This window comes from Theropithecus gelada, chromosome 12 (genome assembly GCF_003255815.1).
Source record: "Theropithecus gelada isolate Dixy chromosome 12, Tgel_1.0, whole genome shotgun sequence".
Classification (NCBI taxonomy): domain Eukaryota; kingdom Metazoa; phylum Chordata; class Mammalia; order Primates; family Cercopithecidae; genus Theropithecus; species Theropithecus gelada.
The window spans coordinates 83,063,661-83,081,649 of record NC_037680.1 but is presented as its reverse complement, the minus strand read 5'-3'; the positions used below and the strand labels follow the sequence as shown (position 1 = coordinate 83,081,649).

The 17,989-nt window shown below is 37.3% G+C and overlaps 1 protein-coding gene across 2 annotated transcripts in view; it reads right to left on the bottom strand.

The window, feature by feature from the left end:
* Positions 1–423: 423 nt before the first annotated feature.
* Positions 424–17,989, bottom strand: part of ZDBF2 (zinc finger DBF-type containing 2) — a 38,579-nt gene continuing 21,013 nt past the window's right edge. For both annotated transcript variants that reach the window (XM_025404741.1, XM_025404742.1), the window contains 2 exons: positions 17,813–17,940; positions 424–10,145 (listed from right to left, as the gene is read on the bottom strand). In XM_025404741.1, coding sequence (XP_025260526.1) covers positions 3,263–10,145; positions 17,813–17,940 — 7,011 coding nt within the window. In that variant the 3' untranslated portion in view covers positions 424–3,262. The remainder of the gene's footprint in view (positions 10,146–17,812; positions 17,941–17,989) is intronic.

The following is a 17,989-nucleotide window of genomic DNA, read 5'->3' as shown; positions in this document are numbered from 1 at the left end:
GTCAGTACTACTGGGGCCAAAGGCACCTACCTCACTGACCCACATACACTTTCTCATGTTTTCTTGTCCTTTATAATACATGCTGTGGCAGTGGAGGCTCCCAAGTCCTCCCTTCCCAGTAGGTGTCAAACAGTGATATAGATGCAGCCTCATGAACTCAGTCTTGTTCACGGGCCCTTTCAATCCAGGTACACAAAGTGAAAAGCTGCTAATCTACCACTCGACCAGCCAAATAAATGGGTTAATTTTAATCCTTTGAAATAACTACTGCATCAAATATAATCTGTGTATCTTTGGTTAAACTATTTTCTCGCTGGCATCAACATTTACATTCTCTCATTTATTATCTCTCAGGCCATTATTCTCTTATTCTTCAAGTATTCCCAGAAAAAGTTTCTAACATGAAGAGAGAACAGAGACAAATTTCAAGGTTTAATAAATTTTATCTTGATAACATCAAAAACAAGTTTAGCTTTTACATTGCAATATAAAAAATACATTAGTCTTCACATTAGTTTTACATGGAAATATATAATTATTTGAATATTTAAATATAGCTTTTCTTCAACCAAAAAAAAAGTGTTACTCAGAGCCCTAGTTACATAAATAATTTAAATGCACAAATGCAAAAACACACTTCACACGATATTGTCCACATACTGTAGAACTCAGGACAATTACAATAAAAATCTATGCAAAATACTGAACAAGAACAAGATTAATAAAATACTCATTATGGTTGTAATTTGACTTTTTACTATTAAAAGAATTTAATGCACTCTTGAATACACAAAAACATCAATTGTTTTATCTAATCTGCAAATTAAGCCAACATTTATTTAGACAAAGGGGCACATCTTGTATACTACCAAATTCTGAAAGTAATTTCCAATTTAATTTAAATTATAAGTTTCAACAATTTCAAGTTTTCACGCTTGTCTAAAATAATGATTACAAGAACTAGTAAACATTTCAAAAACTTTAAACAAAACCATCAGTACAGCACTGTACTTCTATGTTTGGTAATATAAAATTTAAATATAAACCTTCTCCCTGCCCCCAATGAAAATGGTGCTTAGAAGGGCTTCCAATGTGAAAATGGTAACATTTGTATAACTTGAAATTTGAATTACTTGAATTATAAGAACTATTCTCTCGCATGATGTAATCACAATAGATATAACACATCATAAGTACGTAATACATATTTTCATTTGATCTCTTGCTTTTAAACTTACACCAAAAGAATACAGAATGTCTATTAATAAAATTTAAGGGAACTATGTGTATATTCCACAGGGAAAAAAGACACCAATACCCACAAATAGAATATTTTATACATCAGCTGTTTGTTTACTTCCTAGTCACTAGGATAAAGCTTTGTTCCTAAATTAAAATTGGAGGATTATTTTAAACTACTGGCCCACAGTGATCTTTTAAGAAGAGAAATGAAAATATATTTGTGTATGAGGAGGCAAGGTCGAAGGAAATGAGATATATGCTGCTTTGCAACTAAAAACAAAAACATTTGTTTTTAAACATAATTACTATTTAAATTTAGAAGTAAAGAAATTACAAAACAACTCCATCATAGCATACACACACGTTAAACAATGGCCCCTGAAATAAAACCACATTTAGAAACCAACTGTTACACTATATTTCATTATTTCTAAGGTAACACATTTTAAATTCTGAAATCAAGATATGGTTTAACACTGACCTTAGTTTCAAGAAAATACGGCAGTCATACAATATAGTTGTAATTCATGTTTCCCCTTAACATTAATGATAGAAGATCCAGGATCTTGGCTTAACATGAATGAACGACAACTGAATGCATCTGTACCAACTCAATCAGTGTCCCTGAATGCAAGTTCTGGATGTATTCTGAGTATCCCAGACTCAAACTGCATCTCATTAACATCTTTTATTTGAACTGTTAAAATCTGTTAACAAGTTAAAGACAAACTAATGTATAAATACAGGTTTCCACTCGCAAAATGGGCCTCCACAAAGATTACCAGTTTTATTCAATTCTTTGAAATATTAAGTAATTTTCTAATGAGAATTAATGGCCTGCCCAAATATTACCAAGCCAATAATTTCAGTACAAGTTATTAAAAACTGATATGGTAAGCTGGGTGCGGTGGCTCACGCCTGTAATTCCAGCACTTTGGGAGGCTAAGGCAGGTGGATCACAAGGTCAGGAGTTAGAGACCAGCCTGGCCAACACAGTAAAACCCCCACCTCTACTAAAAATACAAAAATTAGCCAGGCATGGTGGCGCACGCCTGTAGTCCCAGCTACTTGGGAGGCTTAGGCAGGAGAATCACTTGAACCCAGGAGGCGGAGGTTGCGGTGAGCCGAGATCAGGCCACTGCACTCCAGCCTGGGCAACGGAGTGAGACTCCGTCTCAAAAATAATAATAATAAATAAAAATAAAAATAAAAACTAATATGGTAATGCCTAAAATATTTTTAGGAGATAAGGCCACAAAGTAACCTGGATTTTCATATTAAACCACCAACTCTTCATGTAGAAGGGAGTAAAGGTGGTTAAAAAAAGAGGGGGGGAATGCTTAAACACATGGGCAAAATTATTTTCCCTTTTAAGATCTAATAAGGCTAACCCAAAAAACTTATAGAGACTGTATGTGTGCATGCATCCAAATGATAAAAGTTAGAGACTTGCAGATCCAATTTAAATGAAGCAGGAGGAGTTTGTGTTAGGCATAAAAAAAAAAATCACCAGTTTTTAAAAACTGTATTAAAGATTACGGAATCTCATTTTCTGGAATGTTTTAAAAAGAAAGACAAACTACATTTTGTTTGTATTCATTTAAGTCAACCCCATTCAAAAGCTGACATAATTCATTATAGTTCCTTCTTTGTAATAAGTTTGCTATATTCATTCTCACAATGTTAAATTTGCAGGGATGAGAGAGATAATCATAAAAAATAAGAGGGATATGATTTGAGGAACAAAATTCTATATACGGTGCTAAATTACTTTGTGACATAAATTAAGATGAAGTTCTTCTACAGAAAATGTTGGACAAAGGTTGCTTTGAATCTTAAAATGAAAGGACTCTAAACACTAATTTTAAATGAATATAAAAATTGTGAAAAATAATATTGATAGCAAAATAGTTCAAGATTAGTTTTCTCACCAAAGTTGGGAAAGCTGTGTGTGCAAAGTACCAAATATATTTCAATTGAAGTACTGAATCCTCAACTAGCCTGAACACAAAAACAACTTCTATTTTATCTCATTACCTCTCAATTTGTTTGCTAGCCGAGTCATCCTTCTTTCACATTGTTGTAAACAAGATGAGCTTCTCAGATCATATGCTCTCACAGGTCCAGCAGGACTTCTCTTTCGGCCATGGTAGCTTTCATCACTCCTCTTCTTCCTTCGTGTGATGTGGCAAGAAGCCCGCACAGGCACAGGTCGCTTTGCAGGAGGATTTGCCGTAGCGCTCGACAGCTCTTCAGCACCAGCTGGTGGAACTGAGGAATTCAAAAGCACTTTAGCTGTTCTCTTCACCTTCTTTAGCCTACTGACAACAGATTTTTTCTTTTTCAGATACATTCCAAGAAAAGCCCTCCTGGACTGATATCTATGACGTAAAAAAACAGAGTATTTTGAAATATACTTCCTAATTATATCACTTGGTTTGGTCCGAATCCAAATTGACTGTTTCTCTGAAGCTTTTCTGGGTTTTTGCTGGAGAATAATTGGTTTATAAACCTTTTTGGGACAACCTAACTTATTACTACTGGTTGTCACCTTCTTTCCATGAATTTTCTTTTTACTTTTACTTTCCAAAAACTTATTTCTAACTGATTTTGGAGAGATTTTGACAATATCACGATTTAAAAATGTTAGCTGGAAATTTCTTTTCTTTGGAACCTCATGAGCATGCAGAATCTTTGATTCTTCCAGAAACAGAGAAGGGTCACTGGTTCCCTGACGTGAATTAAATCCGTATCTTGCCGGCACTGCTATTAAAGGTGCTGAAGCAGAGCCTTGTCCATCAGCATCATTATCTCCTGCACTGGAGTTTTGGTTGCTCCTATTAAAATGAATTTTAACCCAGTTACGCCTCTCAAACTCTGGAACTAGTACATTCAGGGGAGGATTAATTACAATTTGCTTAATCAGGGGCTCATAATAATCAAAGATATTCCGTTTATATTTGCATATAAACTGAATATCATTATCCCAACTATGGTGCCTCATTTTAGGGAAGTGGAGGCCTTCACCCTCCTTCAGTTTAATATTTAAAGAAGAAAGAATACAGACTAAGGCTTTGGGTTGCATGGGCTTCAAAACTTTAGTACATGATGCAGGAAATTCAACTGTCCCAATTTTGACTTTCTTTTTGGTTTTTCTGTCATCCTGTAAACGTGAACACTTACTTTTTGGTGGGTCTTCCTCTTGTCTAATTATTTTTCTTTTCATCACTGGGTAATTCTTACAACTGGTCTGAGTACTATGGCTGATTTTCGCTGTCTGGCGTTGAGAAGCCACACGCCACTTTTGCTTAGGAGGCCTCTCTGCTGAAGGATGACGATGGCATGGTTTATCTAAGGCCACTGACAAGTCATCAATATCTGAAATGCCACAGACAATATCATCACTTTCTGACAGAGCTTGAGTTGGTGCAGTGTCCTCCTTACCCTGCAAGTCAGCCCAGGTGACCTTTTTTTTTCCCTTCAAAGAAACTTTTTTGGTCTCACAGTCATCATCAAAGTAACAGTGGAAACGACCTTCCCTAAATTCCTTCACAAGAGCATTAATTTTCATGTCATCTTCTCTCATTATCTGAGACCATGTTTTCCCCACAAATGAAGGAGGTACATGAGGTAAGGCTTCAAGAACTGGTTCATCAGTATTATCTTCTATGACATCCTTTGCTTTTTTCAGGTTCCTTACAGAATCAGCCTTGGGAACACAGCTTGACTGGGAATCACGGTTCTTTTCTTTCAAGTCAAAAGACACCTTCTTACAAGGGTGTCTTTTCTTAACAGTTTCTTGAGGCTGATCAGTATCAGACAGAAGAGGGGGAGCACACTGAAAATTCATCTCAAAACCATCCGGTTCACATCTCACATCTTCTAAATCTCTATGTTTTAGCTTTGAACGTTTTTTTTTATCGGCCCTTCGATGGAGCGCTGACTTGGAAGAGGCACCAAAATCCACTGCAGAAGCACTAGACTGACAGCTCTTACCTTTTAGGCCAGCATTTCTTGGATCTTTCCGAAGCTTGGCTTCTTTGCGAGCTTTCTGCAGTCGGTGAGTCGTTCGATGAGAAGTGTCTCCCAAATTAAATTTTCCTTTAGAACCATTATATCCACAGCTCTTATCTTCTGAGTCAATATATTTCGCCATTTTCTCATCAGGTCCTTGTGACTCGTAAGTCATGGACTGATCAGAGGCATCAACATTAAAATTCATTTCAGAACCACAAGACTGACAACTTGGCTCTCCCAGAATAATATAGTCTTTCTTCCGGTTTATTATTTTGAAAGTCTCTTTGCATTGGTTTGTCATTGAGGGAGTAGAGGCTTTACAACTACATCTGACTTCAGAACCAAAAGAGTCACAGCTCTTATCTTCTATATCAATACATTCTGTATTTATACAGTTGATATCTTTGACAGTCAACTGAGGTGGGTCAGTCACTAACTGAAGGGGAATATCATCTGAAATTACTTCATAATCACTATCACTGGGCACCAGATCCACAAGTATCACCTTTGGAAGATGTGTTTCTTTGACTGACCCTGGAAACTGGTTAACCACTATTTGAAAAGGAACATCAGAATCATACATCATTTCTGAATCACTAGGTCCACCGGTCTTTTCTTCCATGACAACATGCTCTTCCTTCTGAAGGTCTGCCTCTTTGTAAGACACTTGAGGTTGGTCAACTTCTGACTGAAGACGACCACAAGAATCACATTTTATTTTAGAACCACAGACTTCACAGTTCTTACTTTCTAGATTATTATGATTCTTCTTTTGCACGTTTATTTCTTTGACAGGCACAGAAGATTGGTCGGTCACAAACTGAACAGGAATATGAGAAGCATAACTTACATCAAAATCACCTAATTTATAGCTCTTATCTTCCAGATAAATATGGTCTTCCTTCCAAAGATTTATTTCTTTGGCAGATTTTTGAAGCTCATCTGCTGCTGCCTGGAAAGAGTCACTGGAATCAGAACTTTCTTCAGGACTGTAAGAAATACTGCTCTTATCTTCCAGACTGGCATGCTCCTCTTGCAAAATTTGGGGTTGTTTTATCACTGACTGAGGAGGGATATTTGAAACATAAATTATTCCAGAATCACTGGGCACATAGCCCTTATCATCCAGACAAACACGTTCCTCCCTCAAAAGATTTATTTCTTTATTCACCCCTTGAATTTTATTAGTCACAGACAGAAGGGGTTCATGAGAATCAAAATTTATTTTAGTACTGGTAGGTTTGACAATCTTATTTTCCAAGTCAACATGCTCTTTCCAAAGACTGACCTCCTTAACTACTCCTTCAGGTTGGCCAGCCACTGGCTGAAGAACAGCAGAATCATACATAATTTCAAAACCCTTAGCTTCATTCCTATCTTCCATGTCAACTTCTTCATCCTTCCAAAGGCTTATTTCTTTAACGGTTTCTCTCAGCTGGTCAGCCACTGACTGAAGAGGGTCATCAGAATCAAAACTTATTTCAGAACCACAACGTTGATTGTGCTTACCTTCTAGCTCAATGTGGTCCCGCTCCAAAATAGTTATTTGAGGTCGATTGACTATTGACTGAACCAAGAAACGAGAATCCAAATTCATTTCAGAACAACGATATTGGCTGTTCTTAACTTCCAAGTACATATGGTTTTCATTCTCAAGGTTTACATGTTTAATAGCTACTTTGGGTTGATCAGCCACAGATTGGACAGAAACATCAGAATCATGTATTAATTTAGAAGTACTAGGTTCATTAATCTTATTTTTCAGGCCAATAACCTCTTCCTTCCATTGGTCTATTTTTTTAACCGCTTCCTGAAGTTGTTCAGAATCAAAAGTTATTTCAGAATCACCTGATTTATTGTTTTTGTCTCTCAGATTAACATGTTTTTCCTTCAAAAAAGCTAGCTGAGTTTGGTCAGTCATTGACTGAGGTGGAACATTAGAATCCAAAATTATTTCAGAACCACTACATTTATCATAGTTTTCTAGAACATATTGCTTCTTTCTGTTTATTTTGTTAACAGCTACTTGAGATTCAGTTACTGAATAATGAGGGACACTAGAATCTAAACTTGTTTTTGAACCACTGAATTCAGCACTTCCACCTTGGAATTCAGCATGCTTTTCTCTTTGAAGCCACGTTTCTTTGACAATTACTTCAGGTTTGTGAGTCGCTGGCCGAAGAGGGACATCAGAATCCAAACTTGTTTCAAAACCACTCTTATTTTCTAAGTACATGTGCTCTTTTGTGTGAAGGTTTATTTTTTTAATGGGATCTTCAGAATGTCCACTCACTGAATGAAAAATGATATTATAATCCAAACTTACTTCAGAATCAATAGGTTCATTTTCCTTATTTTCTAAGTGTACCTGGTCTTCTTTTTGAGGATTTAGCTTTTTAACAGCTACTTCGGGAGAATTAGTCACTGAATGACGAGGGGCATAGGAATCCAAACTTATTTCAGAACCACTGGGTTCATCATTCTTCCTTTCTAAGTGAATGTACTCTTCTTTCTGAATTACTTCTTTAACAGCTACTTCAGGGAGATCATTTCCTGAATGAAGAGGAATATCAGAATCAAAAGTTATTTCAGAAACACAAGATTCATTACTTTTACTTTCCAGATCAACAGTTTCTTCCTCATAAACAGCTACTTCAGGTTGGTCAATTACTGAATAAAGAGGAATATCAGAATCAAAAGTTATTTCAGAACTATCTGACTCACAGCTCTCATCTTCCAGGTCAATGTGCCGTTCTTTTCCTTCAGCATCCAGATGAGACTGCTCAGAAACTGACAGAAGAGGCGGGTCAGAATCAAAAGTCAACTCAGAGCTGGAGCAATCATAGCTCTTAACTTCCATGTCAATATTTAACTCTTTAAGATTTACTTCATCCAAAGCTTCTTGAGGCTCATCGTGAGCTGAATGATAAAGAGAAGCCGGAGAATCAGAACTTAGAGAAGAACTGCTAGACTGAACACGCTTATTCTCAAGGTCAACATCCACTTTCTGAGGCTCTATTTCTGCTACTTGAGGCTGGTCAGCCACTAACTGAGCACCGGTGTGAAAACCCATTACAAGACCATGGGATTCATAGTTCACATCCATAAGGTCAGCATTCTTCTCCTTTAGAAGATTTATCTTTTCAACGGCCCTCTGGGATTCATCTGCAACTGTCCCGAGTGAGACATCACAATCAAAACGTGCTTTAGCACTACTGGGTTTACGCTTCTTATGTTTTAGGTGGACTTGTCTACCTTTCAGGTTTCTTCCTTTGACAGTCAGCTGGGGATGATCAACTACTGACTCAAGAGAAACATCACAATCAAAACTTGTTTCAGAACAACTCGATCCATAGTTATCAACCAAGCCAGAATGAGCCTTCTTCCGAAGTTTTGTTTCTCTGACAACCACCGGGGGTCGGTCAACCACTGACTGCAGTGGGAAAACAGAATCAGCACTTACTTCAGAACTACTGGAACCATAGTTCTTATCAACCAAACCAATGTGCACTTCCTTAGAAAGGCTTACTTCTTTTACAGATTGGTGAGGGTAGTCACTAGTGGACTGAGGTGAAGCATCACAATCAAAATTTGTTTCAGAATCACTAGATTCATAGCTTTGGTCAACCAGGCTAATACGCCTTGCATTCTGAAGACTTATTTCTTTAACAGTCATTTGGGATTGGTTCGTAACCAAGTGAAGAATGTCACCGCAATCAGAACTTCTTTTAGAAACATAAGATGTATTATTCTTATACTGTACATCAGTACATACTTCCTTGGAAAGGTTTACTTCTTTGGCACTCACTTTAGATTGGTCAGTCAGTGAATGAAAAGAGGAACTGCAATCAAAACTCATTTCTGAACCTCTAGATTCATAGTTATCTTCTTGGTCAATTCGCTCCTCCTTCCAAAGATTTATGTCTTGTGCAGTCTCTTGGGGCTGATCAGATGCTGACTGAAGAGAGCTACAATCAAACTTCATTTCAGAACTCACTGAGCACTTCTGTTCCCAAAAGGCTTTCTTGTTAAAAACCAAGTGCTTTTCTTCTTGGGTACAATCCATATTAGAAAAGAATTCCTCATGGTGCTTTGGAATAGTATCTTCAAAGATTCCTTTATTCAAAGGCATGTCAGTTTTATTCGGGTTTACTGCTAATTTGGAAGGAGATTTAACTCTTAAGGAGCCCTTAGTACCCATGCGTTCCTGGAATTTCAAGCCAGCTGACAAAGTTTTACCCTGAGATTTTACATCTCTCCACAAAACCAACTTATCTGAATTCATGCGTAAATATTTCCTATTTGATTCTTTAGGTTTCTGATGTGAAAATGAAGAAGTTTCTACATGGGATGATGGCACAGGATTTCTAGAGGCCCCGTCTGGCTGTTCAAGGTATTTGTCAACTTTGTTTGGGTCACATTTGCTAACTGAATCCAAATGAGCTGCTGCCGGTAAACCAGTTGTATTAGTTGTAACTGGTCTATCATTAGAGCTTTCAGATAAACAACTAGCAGGAGCATTATAAATCACTGGCGGGCGTACCAAGTTGCTTCCATTATTTGTAGCCTGACCAATATCTACTAGATTACATTTTTTCACACCGGCCCCAATTTTATGAACAAACTCCAAGGGCTGCTGCTGTCCCTTCTCCAGTTTTTGAATAACTGATGGTCGAACTGAAACCTCCTGTGTGCCTTCCTGAGATTTATGAGGTCTGGAATGTAACTCTTCAATAGGTTCTGAAGCCTCGGAGGGTCTCTCTTCAGTAGCATCCTCATCCTCAATCTTATCCTCATCCTCTTCTTCTTCTTCAGAAAAATCATCATCCAAATGCACCACTTCAGATGATGACCCAGTATTCACATGTGTCTCATCTTGTGTTGAACTAAAAAGAAAGGGGGGAGACTCATAAACATATTCTAATATCTGTTTAAAATATTAAAAGAGAGGCATAATAAACGTTATTTGCTTTCTATTCTGGACTATCCTTAAAGGACAAGGAATCCAGGCAGTCACCACAGGCTGAACACTGCATGGACTGCGGGGAGGGAATTACTGCAGAAGGTGGAGGTGGTGCTACCAATTGCTACTGAAATACAAATGGCCCCTAAACATGAATGATTAATCAAATAAAATCATATATTATTTTTCAATTATCAGAGTAGTAACAGCAAAAAGTTTGACATATGTTACTTAACTTTGTATGCTTCAGTTTCTGCCTCCAAAAAAAGGGAATCTTACACTATTTTCCCTCATGAGATTGTTTTGATGAGTAAATTAATTGTTACATGTAAGGAGCATTAAAATGAAGAAACAGCTCGACACATAGTAAGCATTCACAAATGTTAGCTATTATTAATCTTAACACAATGTTTTGGTGAGGGTGTAAGAACGAAGGCACTTTAATACATTGTTCACAGGAATATAGATCAGTTAACGGTTACTGGTTAACCTCTATGTAGATTTGTAACCTCTACAAAAAGCAATTTTGCAATGTCTATTAAAATTAAGAATGTACATACCCTCTGACCTCTAATTCCACTTTTGGTTTTCTCATGGGTTTAATGAGGCATGTACAAGAATACTTACTGCTACTTTTGAGAGGAGGGAGGAGTAATAGCAAATGACTAGAATCAACCTGAATACTCAGTAACTGGGTACTGGTTAAATAATTAATGGTATTTAATGGAATACAATGTGGTTTTTAAAAATAATAAAACACCTCTATACATACAAATAAAAACCAATTACTATAAACATTGTTAGTGAAAAGCAAGGGTACACAGAAAGCTACCATTTATGTAAAATAGAAGGGAAAAAATAATGCACTTAGAATATCTAGAGAATGGCACATACAACTGTAGAAGTCTAGAGGTATCACGTGTTACCTCTAGTGAAGTGATTACAGGATGGCAGCAATTTAAGAAGACTTACTTTTGAACGTGCCCTGTGAATTATGTCTATGTATATGCATTTCCCATTCAAAATTTAAATTCCATTATTTTTAAAAAGACCCAAAATTTTCGTATCTAAAATCAGTCTATGAATCTCTTCTATCAGTATCAAGACAACATGTTTAACCAAAGCATTTCAGGGACTGCTCTTTCATGTATATAACCAGCTGACCTAATGATATTGCCATGGCCTGAACTCTTGTTTTTTTTTTTTTTTTTTGAGACGGAGTCTTGCTCTGTCGCCCAGGCTGGAGTGCAGTGGCCGGATCTCAGCTCACTGCAAGCTCTGACTCCCAGGTTTATGCCATTCTCCTGCCTCAGCCTCCCGAGTCGCTGGGACTGCAGGCGCCCGCCACCTCGCCCGGCTAGTTTTTTGTATTTTTTAGTAGAGACGGGGTTTCACCGTATTAGCCAGGATGGTCTCGATCTCCTGATCTCGTGATCCGCCCGTCTCGGCCTCCCAAAGTGCTGGGATTACAGGCTTGAGCCACCGTGCCCGGCCTAGCCTGAATTCTTAAAGTCAGGCAAACATTCATTCACGTAACAACCACCTACTAAGGACTTACTACTGCGTTACAGGCACTATGCTAGGTACTAAGGCAAATTCAAAAAAAGTTGAGCTGCCTCTTAAAGACCATTCAAGTAGCTGCAGAAGGCAGACACATAAAAAATAATAACAATTCAAGGAGGTAAGTATCATCACATCTAGACTTAAGAAAAAAAAAAAAAAAAAAAAAGATTAAACTGTCACAGCCAAGAGAGACCTAAAGAGACATTACAAGTGAATGTAATGTGGTATCCTGGATGTGATTCTGAAACAGAAAAACTAGTAAAACTAAGGAAATCTTAGTTTAAGAAAACTTAGTTTAAGTAGAAACTAAGAAGTCTGAATAAACCATGGACTTTACTAATATCAGTTCATTACTTGTAACAAATATACCACATTAACGTTAATAATAGAGAAATTGGGTGAGAGAGCATTATAGGCCCACTCTGTACTATTTCCTCAATGTTTCCATTAATCTGAAACTGTTTGTTTATAAAAACAGCCTATAAAAATTAAAAATAAACAGCTAAAAATGTATTGAATTTTTCCAATTTGAGATGTCATTTGTCTAAGAGAACATGCACATGTGTCAGCCATATGCAATTTTATTTTAGCCTAAGTATTACTGTTACTATCTTTCTCATATAAATTGATTGCCTTAATATTAATTTTGAATTTGGAAAATAAAAAAGTTAACCCGGCATCCAAAGTATTGTGATGCAGCAAAAAACAATCCTAATTTTTCATACTTCTCAACAATGACATTGCAGTGCAACAACCACTTTACTCTAGTTCTTCAGAACCCTAGACTTCTTCATTTGTCTTAAGGACTACCACAACATTCTCAAAATAAAACCAATTTTGCAACATGTAGCTAAGAAAAGAAAGAAAAGGGAGAAAAGAAAAGAAGGTAGAATCATAAAATCATACAGTTTGTAAAATCCCAAGAAGGTCATGAACTGCCATCTGGATGCTTTGATCTGCATCTGTATTTGTGTGTGTATAATATGTTTAACAATTAAATCATAATCCACATTTAACACATCATTTGTAACTACACAACAAAAAAAAAGCTCTCTAAAAAGCTAACCATTAAAGATTAAAAACCACTCTTTTGGCCAGGTGTGGTGGTTCATGCCTGTAATCCCCTCACTTTGGAAGACTCAAGTGAGAAGATCACTTGAGGCCAAGAGTTCGAGAACAGCCTTGGCAACATAATGAGATCCTGTTTCTACAAAAATTTTAAAAAATAAGCCAGGCATGGTGGTACATGCCTATAGTCCCAGATACTCGAGAGTTTGAAGCAGGTGGGTCACTTGAGCCCAGGACTTTGAGACTACAGTGAGCTATAATCACACGCTGCACTCCAGCCTGGGCCACAGAGTGAGACCTACAAACGAACAAAAAACAGCTAAACTCTTGAGCTAAAAAGAAAAACTCTTGCGCTAAAAAGAAAATATTTTTTAAATTATCTAAAAGAAATAAAAACTATGAGATATGGCCAAAATAAAAACGTCATACTTTTAAATACTTCCATTAAGAAAAGAATTCATAAATACAACTGGGCATCCAATTTAAGATGAAAAAAATAACAACCAAATTGCCCCCATAAGAAGGTAGATGAAATACATTAAGAAAAGGAAAAAATTAATGAAGACAAAACAAAAATAAAGCAAGAGCTGACTTTCAGGAAAGCTAAAATAAAAAATTTACAATGTCTAGACAAGAGGAGAACAGAAAGGAAATTTTTTTAAATCATAAATCCTGTAAGTTAGAAAGTTTATACATATATAATAAAATAATGTACTATTGGCATGTGATTTTTTTAAAATCAAGGAAACAAAATGATATGCAAAAAGATCTACATACACACATATACACAAATACAAGAACTCAGGTTATGACACAGGTGGTGACATTTTATATCAGCAGGGATAATGAGAGATACAAGAAGTCCTGCCTCACACCACATATACAAAGAAACTCCAAGATGATTACAAGTATTTAAAACGAAAAACAAAGGCATGAAGAAAAAGGCATAAAAGAAGCCGTAAAGAAAAATTCTCCTTACATCTGATTAAATCAAAAATTTTAATCTCTGTATGATAAAGAATAACATATACAGTTAAAAGACAAACAACTGGGTTCCGAAAAAAAATCTGTAACACATTTAAAATACAAAGGATATTACTCATACTCAAATATTGCTTACAAAGCCAAAATATACAAATAACTCAATAGAAAAATGGGCAAAGTATATTAACAAACATATCATAGAATAAAATATGGCCAATGAATACACAAAAAAGTTCTACCTGAAAATAGATAATATGGGATTATCAGTATGTATATCTACACATTTTTGGCCCATTATTTTGGTAGGGAAAAAAGAAGCTGATAATCCCAGGGTTAGCAACAGTGACAGGAAATCGGCATTCTCTTATGCTGCTGGTGTGAGTATAAATTGGTATAGCCTTCTAGGAAGTGTCTAGCAAGGATTTCAAATGTCCATACACAATGTGAGCAACAAAATAAATAATAACTAGTAACAAATTAAAACCCATAGAATAAAAGAAATATCCATGAGTCTACAATGATATAAATAAATATTAAATACTTGAATAAATAAGTGAAAGAACAAGATCTTCTTTATGGTAGAATTTTGATTAAAGAATCATTAATGGCTGCACAAAATAAGTGGGCAAAAGTAAGATAAGAAACAGGGTATTTACTCAGTCTCAAAGTTCTTCCCCATACCGATCCTTATGAATTAGGAAAAACAGTAACTTCACAGTGGAGTAACCTGGCAGACAGTAGTACCTTAATCAAGTGGCTCAAGCTAACATCACCCAAATGATAGGGCAACATTATGTGTCCCCTGATTCCACACTGAGAAGGGCACAACATCGATTCTAAGATATTCGTGCCCAAAATGCATGACCAAAGTTTAATCATAAGAAAATATCAGACAGACAAAAATTGAAGGCTATCCCATAAATTAACTGGCCAGTACTCTATAAAGAAAGTATCATGGTCTTAAAAACAAAGAAAAACTGAGGAACGATTTAAGATAAAGGAAAACTAAGGAGATGCTGACAACAAAATGCAATGTGTGATTCTGGATTGGCTTCTGGTCCAAGAAATGGACATGAGTTAAGACAACCAACAAAATTTAAACAAGGTCTATAGATTAGCTGTTAGTATGGTATCAATGTAATTTCTTGGTTTCTGGTTTTTGTGTTTTTAAAATTGGCTCCCTCTGAGCAGGGTTCAGGGAGATTTTGCTTTGGGTTTGTTTGTTTTGAGACGAAGTTTCACTCTTGTTGCCCAGACTGGAGTGCAATGGCACAATCTCGACTCACCACAACCTCCACCTCCCGGGTTCAAGCAATTCTCCTGCCTCAGCCTCCTGAGTACCTGGGATTACAGGCATGCACCACCATGCCCAGCTAATTTTTTGTATTTTTAGTAGAGGCAGGGTTTCTCCATGTTGGTCAGGCTGGTCTCAAACTCCCAACCTCAGGTGATCCGCCCGCCTCGGCCTCCCAAAGTGGTGGTATTATAGGTGTGAGCCACTGCGTCCAGCTTGGGGCTTGTTTTTTTTTAGAGGCCAGGACAGGCCTCACTTTGTTGCCCAGGCTGGATGCACCTATTCACGGGCTGCGGGGAGGTCAAAGTACACTGCAGCCTCCAACTCCCGTAGTCAAGTAATCCTCCTACTGCATTTGTAGTTTCCTGGTTTTTATCATTGTACTGTGGTTTTTTTTTTTTTTTAATCTTTTTTTTTAAGATGGAGTCTAGCTTTGTCACCCAGGCTGGAGTACAGTTCAAGGAACTATTCTACCTCAGCCTCCCGAGTAGCTGGGACTACAGGCATGTGCCAACATGCCTAGCTAATTTTTATATTCTTAGTAGAGACAGGGGTTTCACCATGTTGGCCAGGCTGGTCTTGAACTCCTGACCTCAAGCCATCAGCCCTCCTTGGCTTCCCAAAGTGCTGGGATTACAGGTGTGAGCCACCACTCCTGGCCCTCTGGGGTTATTTTGGATTTAATATTTGAGAAAGCCAGGGGAAGGTGATCCAAGAACTTCTTGTACCCGTTTTGCAACATTTTTGTAAGCCTGAAATTATTCCAAAAAGGAAAGTTAAAAAATTTTTAAAAAAAATTAAAAAAACATTTTTAAGGTCCATAAACTCTGACCCAGAACTTCAAATTCTAGCAAGATATAACATAGAAATAGTTGCATGTGGCCGCGCGCAGTAGCTCACGCCTGTAATCCCAGCACTCTGGGAGGGCGAGGTGGGCAGATTACCTGAGGTCGGGAGTTTGAGACCAGCCTGGCCAACATGGTGAAACCCATCTCTACTAAAAATACACAAATTAGCCAGGCATGGTGGCACATGCCTGTAATCCCAGCTACTCGGGAGGCTGAGGCAGGAGAATTGCTTGAGTCCGGGAGATGGAGGTTGCAATGACCCAAGACCATGCCATAGCACTCCAACCTGGCCAACAGAGTGAGACTCTGTCTCAAAAAAACAAAACAAAACAAAAAAGAAACAGTTTCATGTGAAAACATGTTTGCTGAAGCACTGCTCATGAGACTTATACAATGGAGCTGGGCACGGTGACTCATGCCTGTAATCCCAGCACTTTGGGAAGCCAAGGCGGGCAGATCATCTGAGGTCAGGAGTTCAAGACCAGCCTGGCCAACATGGCAAAACCCAGTCTCTACTAAACATACAAAAAAATTAGCCAGGCGTGGTGATGTGTGCCTCTAATCCCAGCTACTCGGGAGACTGAGGCAGGAAGAATTGCTTGAATCAGGAAGGCGGAGGTTGCAGTGAGCTGAGATCGTGACAGAGCAAGACTCCGTCTCAAAAAAAAACAAAAAAACTGGAAATTTATACTGACCCCAGGATAGGCTAATTCTATCTTCCCATCAGCTAAGAAATCATCTTGTTTTCCTCTAACTTTTCCCCATTAAAATATTTTTGCCATTTCTAAGGTCTATGTTAGTGATCTGCAAGGCAAAGAAGTTTATCTCTTTTTCTACTAATTGGTGCACATCTCAGTTAATTCTGCACAGATGTGCTAATGATCTATTTTTACCTTATCTTGTACAGCTGGAGCTAAAAACTTACCACAGTATTTAATCTGATTTTCTACCAATGTTTTTCTTTAACATAGGGCATTAACTCTTAAATGTTATCAAAATAATTACTTTTATTAAAAACAACTAAAACAAATGGAGACAAGAAAAGCTATCAAAATAAAGACAGATTATTTAAAAACCCAATTCTTTTTGATATCTCTTTTACTCAGAATTAGCAAAGAGTTCTATTAATGTGGAACTGACTCAGTTTTGACTTGATTGTCCTTACTCTGCTTTTGTCATCAGATTTTCTGTTGCTAACCTTCCAAAAACTATTTTGCAGGTGCGGTGGCTCACACCTGTAATCTCAGCACTTTGGGAGGCCAAGCTGGGTGGATCACCTGAGGTCGGGAGTTCCAGACCAGCCTGACCAACATGGGGAAACCTCGCCTCTAATAAAAATACAAAAAATTAGCCAGGCGTGGTGGCGCACGCCTGTAATCCCAGCTACTCGGGAGGCTGAGGCAGGAGAATTGCTTGAACCTGGGAGGTGGAGGTTGCGGTGAGCTGAGATCATGCCACTGCACTCTACCCTGGGCAACAAGAGCGAAACTCCACCTCAGAAAAAACAAACAAACAAACAGATAAAAACTATTTCTTCCTCCTTTTCCCCCTGCTTAATCCTATAACATACTTACAAAACATCTTCATGATATACAATTATTTATTAGCCTAAGACTTTTATTTAGGAAAAAAACATAATGTAGTCCATATCTTCTATAGTGAAATTTCTTACTTAAGCTAAGAAAAATTTAAAATTGCAAATGAAAGTTACTAAAATTTCACTTTATATTCCTTGATTCAAAGATTCACTTAAAGTGTTGATTGGGACATGAACACAAACACCCACTGTAACATATAACTACGTATAAATATTATTCCAATCAACTACTTTACCTGCTCTCTTGACAGTGATATGGGTGGTGCTGCAGTACATCCTGTAAGAAACGCTCCATCAAACTGCTGGTACATATTTGACGTCTACTCTGTCTGGTCAAACTCCTGTGCTGAGCACTGAACAAATGCTATAAAGAAAAAAGAAATGGAATATTTTTAAATGGATAGTATTTAGTA